Source organism: Gracilinanus agilis, chromosome 2 (assembly GCF_016433145.1).
Source record: "Gracilinanus agilis isolate LMUSP501 chromosome 2, AgileGrace, whole genome shotgun sequence".
NCBI classification, from domain to species: Eukaryota; Metazoa; Chordata; class Mammalia; order Didelphimorphia; family Didelphidae; genus Gracilinanus; species Gracilinanus agilis.
Genome location: NC_058131.1, coordinates 27223585 through 27231777, shown reverse-complemented (window position 1 = coordinate 27231777; position 8193 = coordinate 27223585). Strand labels below are relative to the sequence as shown.

The 8193-nt window shown below is 53.7% G+C and overlaps 1 protein-coding gene across 1 annotated transcript in view; it reads right to left on the bottom strand.

The window, feature by feature from the left end:
• C2H20orf27 (chromosome 2 C20orf27 homolog) overlaps positions 1-7026 on the bottom strand; it is a 38183-nt gene extending 31157 nt beyond the window's left edge. The window contains exons 1-3 of the mRNA XM_044659271.1: positions 6967-7026; positions 6636-6808; positions 5475-5562 (exon numbers count right to left, since the gene is read on the bottom strand). Coding sequence (XP_044515206.1) covers positions 5475-5562; positions 6636-6808; positions 6967-7026 — 321 coding nt within the window. The remainder of the gene's footprint in view (positions 1-5474; positions 5563-6635; positions 6809-6966) is intronic.
• Between the last annotated feature and the right edge of the window lie 1167 nt (positions 7027-8193).

Genomic DNA, 8193 nt, shown 5'->3' with positions numbered 1-8193 from the left:
AAAAAAAAAAAAAGGAAGATGAACCAGACTGGACTTGCCCTTTCAATTGGAGCATATGGGGCGGGGGGGGGGGGGGGGTGACCAGGGGGCGAAGGAGGGGGCCAGATACCAGCTGCTGCCCTGGATGCCGATTAGCCTGGAGAAGGGAAATCAGGGGAGGGATGTGATGACTTGTTGGAGCATTTCCCTAAAGGGAAGCGTAGAATTCTATAAGACCAAAACTAGAAACAACGGTAGAGATGGACGAACAGCCAATGTTGGAGTTGGAATCAGCTGGTCCTTCAGCCAACACTGATTAAGCCCCTGCTGTCTCCCCAGCACCAGGCTTTCTGGGAGCTTTGCCTTCTATATTTCCAGGAAACTCCCCCCCCAATGAGCTGCCCAGGCCTGTCCTCCTAAGGGGAATGGGCTGCCTAGAAGGGGATGTGTTCAGCCCCTCGCTGGAGCCTGGAGAAGTCAGGAGGGCCGCTCCTCACCAAGGGACCTCGGCTGTCTCTCTCCACTCAGCCTCTCTGATTCTGGAGTGGGAACAAGCCTCAGGCTTTCTCTCTGAGGAATGGAATCCTGAATCTAGGGTACAAGGAGGGTCGGGAATCGTAGCATCATAGAGTAAACTCTGGAAGAGAGCTAGTCAGACTATCTCAGGGAAGTGACTTGCCCAAGGCCAGACGAGGACTAGAACCAGGATTCAAATCCAAACCCCCTGACCCCATACCCAGAACCCTTTCTGCTACCCTGAGCTGCTTCTGTTTGTTTTTTTAAACCCTTCCCTTCTGTCTTATCAATACTGTATATGGATTTCAAGGCAGAAGAGCAACAAAGGCTAGTTCATCAGCTTTAAATGACTTACCCAGGGTCATCTGGCTAGAAAGTGTTTGAGGCCTGAATTGAACCCAAGAAGGACCTCCTGGCTCTCAATCCACCACCTCGCTGCCCCTGCTCCTGTTTATTTTAAATGGCTTTATTCTTCTGTTCCTTCTAAATCGTGTTTGCTCCGGGATGCTAAAAAATGAGGCCTACTAGTCTGAGAAAGGGACAAAAAGGATCAGGTGCCTCGGAGAGGGCCAGAAGGGTTCTCTGTGTTTGGGAGAGGCCTCTGACTCCCCAGGCGGAGACCAGATGTCTCAGGAAACTGGAAAACGCTTCTCCCTGAGCCCCCAGGGTGGATTGTATACCATCTGTAAAGGGTAAATAGCAACCGAGCACTTCAGCCCTGGTTACTGACTCTCAAGTCACAAATCAGTCCTGGAGAGATGGGGATGGATGGATGGATGGATGGATGGATGGATGGATGCTCTCCTGTCCGGCCCATCACCGCCTTCCAGATTCAGTAAATCCTCCACCAGGTCATGAGATCACTTGCCAGCAGCAGCCAGTCAATGCCAGGGCTCCTCCTTTCTGTTCTGGGCTTTGACTCTGAACCCTTCCAGAGCCTGCTTTCTCCAGGCAGCATTCCTGAATTGATCCACCCCCAGAACTCATCCTGGCAGCCCCGTCCTGTATAACCCTGGGCCTGACGGATGGGGGGGCCAGTCTTGGAGCCCAGAAGATCTAGGACTAAGCCCTTCTCCAGACACTTACTGTCTCGATGACTTTCCCTCTCCCCCTGCAATTCATTTAGCGGGTCTGTGCCTCAGTTTCCTCATCTGTAAAATGAGGTTTCGAAGGTCCCTTCCAGTGACAGATCTATGATCCTTCAGCTCCCACCCACCCCTAAATGCCCTCGTCCATGTTGTCTGTATTCACTTAGATGGGTGCAGCTTATCTCCCCATTAGCCTGGGAGCTCCCCGGAGGCAGGAACTATTTTCTGCCAGGACAGCCTGCCCAGGGGGCTGCTCCGTGAATTTTAAAGCTCGGTCACAATGCCAGCTAGTAGGACCAGACACCCGCGTTCCAGAGTGGGTGCTCCTGCCTAAAGGCTGCAAATGAGGAGGACGGGGAGCCTGGCTCCATATGGCTGGGGCAGCCCCTCCATCCAACCCCCCTGGGACCCCTTCAGAAGACGGATGAGGGAGAAGAGAAGGAATGGAGAAAAGCAGGAGAATTGAAAAGAGAGAACAAGACTGAGGAGAGGGAAGAGAGAAGCTGGCGCCAGCAGGAGAATGGGGAGCTCCAGGCTTCAGCCTCTGCCTCTGGGGTCCACACAGACAGCATCTTCCAGGTGGCTGATGTCCCCGAGGCCCAGCCTCTCCTGCCATCTCCATGGTGCCCATCACCATGACACCAGGGGATCTGTGCTCAGACCTAGATAGCCTCCCAGAGTCCCAAGGCGGGGGTGGAGCATGGAAGCCTCAGTTCGGGGTATAGACTAGGGAGGTGGCCCGGGCAAAGAACTGGAGGGAAGGAATTGCCTCCTGTGTGACCCGAAAGACCTACCAAACCCCGCCTAAGTGCTGGGATGCCTCAGAGCTCATGAGGAAGCCTGGTGGTGATGGATCCCCTTCCTGCCTGGGAAGGGGGAGAGGAAGAGAGAAGGAGAGAGAGAGAGGGAGGGAGAGAGGGAGGGACAGGGAGAGGGAGGGGGAAAGAGAGAGAGAGAGAAGGAGAGAGGGAGAGGGAGAAAGAAGGAGAGGCAGAGGGAGAGAGAAGGAGAGGGAGAGAGAGGGAGAGAAAGAGGAAAAAAGAGGGAGAGAGGGAGAGAGATAGAGAAGCAAGAGAAGGAAGGAGGGAGAAAAGGAAGGAAGGACAGAAAGGAAGAAAGAAGGGAGGGAGGGAGGAAGGACTTGCCAGGTCGGTCACACAGTACGAGGTCGCAGATGCTGGGATTGAGTCTCTATCTGGCCTCAGTGTCTACAGGACATTAGGTGGGAATATACAGGAAAGAGCAAAGCTATCTATTCCTCACCTTCTCCTCAAGGAGCCTCTGGTGTGAGGAAGTCTTCACATCCCCTGAGAAGCTCAAAGGAGTTCCCTAGACCCTCTCTTCACCAAACTCCTCTATTACTAGCCACAGCAGCCCTCTCTCTGAACTCCTCTCCAGGTATATTCTCACCTGTGTCATATATATGCTTTAACAGGGCCTGGATTCTAGGCTGACTGGTTCACTATTTGGTTGTATGACCTTGGTTAAGTCACTTCTCTCTAGGCCTTAGTCCCATCAACTATAAAATGAAGGGCTTGAGCTATCAAATGTCTAATGTTCCTTCTAGCTCTGGTGGCACAGTGGATAGAGTGCTAGGCCTAGAATCAGGAACATCTGAGTTCAAATCTAACCAACCTCAAACATTTACTTACTAGTGACCCTGGGCAAGTCACAACAACTGTCTGCCTTAGTTTCCTCAGTGGCAAAATAGGTATAATAATAGCATTTATCTCCTAGGTTTATTCTGAGGACACAGTGAGATATTTGTAAAGTGCTCAGCACAGTGCCTGGCACATAGTAGTTGATGCTTTTAAATGTTTCTTTCCAGGGAGCAGCTGGGTAGCTCAGTGAATTGAGAGTCAGGCCTAGAGACAGGAGGTCCTGGGTTCAAATCCAGCCTCAGACATTTCCCAGCTGTGTGACCCTGGACAAGTCACTTGACCCCCATTTCCCACCCTTACACTCTTCCACCAAGGAGCCAATACACAGAAGTTAAGGGTTTAAAAAAATTTTTTTTAAATATTAATGTTTCTTTCCTTTCCTCCTTTCTTCCCTCCTTCCTTCCCTTTCCTTTTCTTTCTTTCCTTCCTTCTGCCCTTTCTCCCTTCCTTCCTCTAACACTCCATGTTCTACCTTCTAAGTGTCCATTCCAGCTCTGACATTCTATGTCCGCCCCACCCAGACTGGAATAGTCTTTTCTTAAAAGGTTAAAAAACAAAAAAATCCCACCCTTGAAATGTCGTTGGTTCAGGGAATGAAGACTCGGACCATCCCTGCAGCTTCTCGGTTGGCAGCCCGTGAGTTGTCCTTTCTTGGATGGGACACTCTCCAGGCTTATGCCTTGCTGTTCTAGCATGCTGGCTTCCAGGATCCCCCCAGTTCTGAGCTTTGGGGGTCTCGGCTCCCTCCACCCTCTCACGTCCTCCAGCACGCTCTGACGGTCCATGTTTTGAGGCAGCCCTTCTCAAAAGTGTTGGCTCAGCCAGAACCTCTTTACATTTGTTTTTTTAAACTATTGCCTTCTGTCTTAGAATCAGAACTAAGGAGGGACAGTCACTGGGTGGTCAGAGGACAGAGAATGAGGCCTAGAGATGGGAGGTCCTGGATTCAAATCTGGCCTCAGACACTTCCTAACTGGCTTGGCTAGCCCGTACCGCTCTTCTGCTTTGGAACCAATACGCAGCATCAATTCTAAGATGGAAGGGAAAGGTTTAAAAAAAGAACAGAAAATCGCTCTCCTACTGTTGGAGTCTGATTGCCAATCAAAGCACAAAGACTCCTTCACTTCATTTCTTTCATGAGTTTTTTTTTTTTATATGTCACGTGTGCCTTCAGTCACGACACGGGGAATATGGCAATATGCCTGAAAGCGGTGGAACAACCTATATTAGACTACTTCCTGCCTTGGGGAGGAGGGAGAGAATCTGAATCACAAAATACCAGAAAATAACTGTCAAAAATTGGTTTTTTTGTTTTGAATAAATTGAAATAAATTGAAATAAATATTGAAATAAATTTAATAAATATATTGAATAAAATTCAATATAAAAAAAAAGCACATCGCCGTTCTGAGAAAATTTGTTCTGTCCATATTCTAGAGTCTACGTTAGAGGTAACCAAGTGATGCGATGGCTAAAGTGCTACCCTCAGGAAGACGTGAGTTCAAGTCCAGCCCGAGACCCTCACTAGATAGGTGACCCTGGACAATTCACTTCACCCTGTTTGCCTCAGTTTCCTCATCTGTCAAATGAGCTGGAGAAGGAAATGGCGAATCCCTCCTGTGTCTTTGCCCCCCCCAAATGGGATCACAAAGAGTCAGGCATGATTGAAATGCCTAAACAGCACCACCAGTTATCCCTGAAGGTTATTATAGCATCCTAATAATTTATAAAATTATATCATTATGAATAGATAGAAGCTGAGACACCATAAGCAGGTATATCGCCTTAAAGTGCTACTGAAATGCTGCTTCTTATCATTATTGTCCCCGTGGACACCCCAATCCTTCCTGCTCTCTCTGGCGGGCCCCATTTTCTCCTCTCAAAATCCTGCCTTTCCTGCAGGAAAAGTCTTCGGGAAGCCACCGAATGAGCTCTTCGTCGTCTCCTCCAATGGCACGTCCAAGGCCCTCCGTCTGTTCTCTCATTGATTTTTCAAGGTCGGCGGTGCAAGTCCTCTCCTGGCCAGCTGCTGTCGTGGAGTCACTTCGGGCTCCCACTCTTCATGGCCCCCGCTGGGGGCTTCTTCGCAGAGAGCCTGGCGTGGTGGGCCCTTCCTTCTCCAGCTCATTTGACAGATGAGAACACGGAAGCCAGCAGGGTCAAGTGACTTGCCCAGGGTCACACAGCCAGGAAGTGTCTGCGGCCAGATCTGAACTTGGAGAGGAGCCACCTGGCTGTCCCCCATGAGCCCACGGTCAGTGCTGGATAAATGCTCTTTCATCCTCCTGTGGACGCCTTCATGGGCCGGACGGCCATCGCTGGGTGGAGGGACACAGAAAAGGAGCCTCCTGGAGCTCACAGTCTAGCTGGGAAGACGGGGCTCAGCCACGCGGGACATGGGCGGACACAACAAAACAGAACCCGGTTCAAGGCTAAGTGGGGGAGGGGGCACTGCGGCCCCTTCAAAGGAGGCTTCTGGAGAGGGCCATGGAGGACGGGTAGGCTTTGGACGAGTGGAGGAGGAGGAAGGAGACCTTCTAGAAGAGGGGAAAGCATGCCGGGAGAAAACAGGAGGAGGAGAGGGCTGCCACGAGGCTCAGCGAGCAGAGAGCCTGGCCTGGAGTTGGGAGGTCCTGGGTTCAACTCTGGCCTCAGACACTTCCTGGCTGTGTGACCCTGGGCCAGTCACTTACCCCGGCCGCCCTTCCGCCTTGGAACTGATAGATAGCATCGGTTCCGAGACAGAAGGTGAGGATTAAAAAACCGAGATGGGCCAGGAGAGCGTGTGGAAGGGTCCGGGAAGAAAGCGGCCTCTCTGGGAGGGGCGACCCTAACCGACTCCAATTCCCTTTTTTCTGCCCCTTCCCGTCGGCCTTAGAGTCAGTTCGGTGCAGCCTCCGAGGCAGAAAAACGCCCCGCCTAGATTCTAACTGGGGGGACGAGGCTGGACCGTGCCGGGCACGGGACCGGGCGGTGGCGCAGCGGAATAACTGGGCACAAGATCCAAGACCCCGAGTTCTAGTTCCGCCTCGTCTCCGGGCCAGCCACCACCTTAGGTCCGTCTTCTCCGAGGCCGTTTCCTCACTGGTGGTGCAGCGGGCAGAACACTGGACCTGAAGCCAGGAAGAACTGAGTTCAAATCTAGCCTCAGACACTAGCTGTGTGACCCTGGACAAGTCACTGAACCCTGTTTGCCTCCGTTTCCTCTGTCAAATGACCTGGAGAAGGACATGGCAAACCGCTCTAGTCTCTCTGCCAAGACAGCCCCAAATGGGCCACAAAGAGTGAGACACGCGTGAAGCCTCGCCACTAGCAGCAGGTCGAAGCCGGGGTGAAGCGGATGGTGGCGCGCCCGGGCTGGGTGGGGAAGCCTCAGACACGCGTGACGTGCCGTGACGTGCCCGCCTCTGCCTGGAAGTGACCGGACGGTGACGGGCAGACCCGGAGCTCGGCCCGGCTCGCCGGCCAGGCCTGTCCTCCCCAGCCCGGCCGCCCCAGGACTCCCCGGGCCCCTGCTGGGCGCCTCTCCTCCTCCTCCTCCTCCTCGTGCTTCCCTTCCCAGGCCTGGCAAACGGAGAGCATCTAATAAGAAAGCTTCTACGGAGTCCTTTCCTCGACGTGATCAGGCAAGAACGACTCAAAGGCAAGTCACCCTTTGGGCCTCCATGGAGGTCCTGGGGGGGGGGAGGGGAGTCCCTGAAGAGCGTCAGAAACGCTCGTACTCTGCACCCGCCGCCGTCCTCTTGGGCCCGGCTAGCCTTTTTTAAACGCTTCTCGTCCATCTTAGTATTGATTCTAAGGCAGAAGGGCAAGGGCCAGGCAAGGGGGGTTAAGGGACTTGGCCAGGGTCACACAGCTACGAAGTGTCTGAGGCCAGATTGGAACCCAGAACCTCCCGTCTCTAGCTCCATCCCGAGCCGCCCCGCTGTCCCTACGGCTGGCTCTTCTCCATCCTTCCACATCCCCTGTAGGATACGTGAGTCGGGCCTCGGCTCTCATTCTCTGGTCCTCCTCCGCGCCGGTGCCGTCCCCGAGACCGCCAGGCACTTACGGGTGCGGCCCGATGGGCACAGACACTCGACGTAACTAATGACGGAATTATTCATTCCACTGGAATGGAAGTGCCATGGCAGGATGGCCATGACTTTGGCGCCTGATCCGTCCTAGCTCAGGGGTCGGCAACGTGTGGCTCTCGAGCCACGTCCGGCTCTCTCGAGGGCCAGATCTGGCTCTTTCTCAGGAGCCATAAAGTCCATGTTTTTCAGGCGCTGTTCCAGGAGCCGCACTGGGAGCCCTGCACGGCTCTCATGAAAGTACATTTTAAAAATGTGGCGTTTGTGGCTCTCACGGCCAGAAAGGCTGCCAACCCTGCACTAAAGGTTTCACGAAGGCTCGGCTGACTCGCCACCCATAGCAGGCATTTGCCACTCGATGTTGGGGAATGGGAAGGAGAACACAATCTCTTCTCCAGCCTCTGAAGCCAGAAACAGGCACCCGAGGGTGCTGGCCGTCGCTAAGGCCCGCCAGAGAGCTGAGGGCGTCTACAAGAAGGAAGGCGGCTTTTCACGGGGAAGGAAGGGAACTTCTGGGCAGCGACAGCCACCTCCCCTGCCCGGCTCCCTGACCTCTGCCCTTCCTCCGGGCGTCCTCCCAGGACCGGGCGGCCAGCTTGGGGAGCTACTGTGTGCTGAGGTTCAGAGGTCAAGCTGTGAGAACCAGAGTCAGGGGTTAGGAGGGGGATGGTTCTTGGACCACGTCTAAGGGGTAGCCGGTGCTCCTTTTTGGGCAGCTTTTGGTAGGGCTCAGCTCTGGGTCAAGGTTAGAGTCCTTTGGTCAGTCGAGGGCCCACCTATGGCCGGAGAACAGCTTTCCTCCACACGGATGCCTTGATGGACCGCTAGCGCCACCACCTGACCTCAGCAGCCAGCATACAGGGAGACAGATTCGGA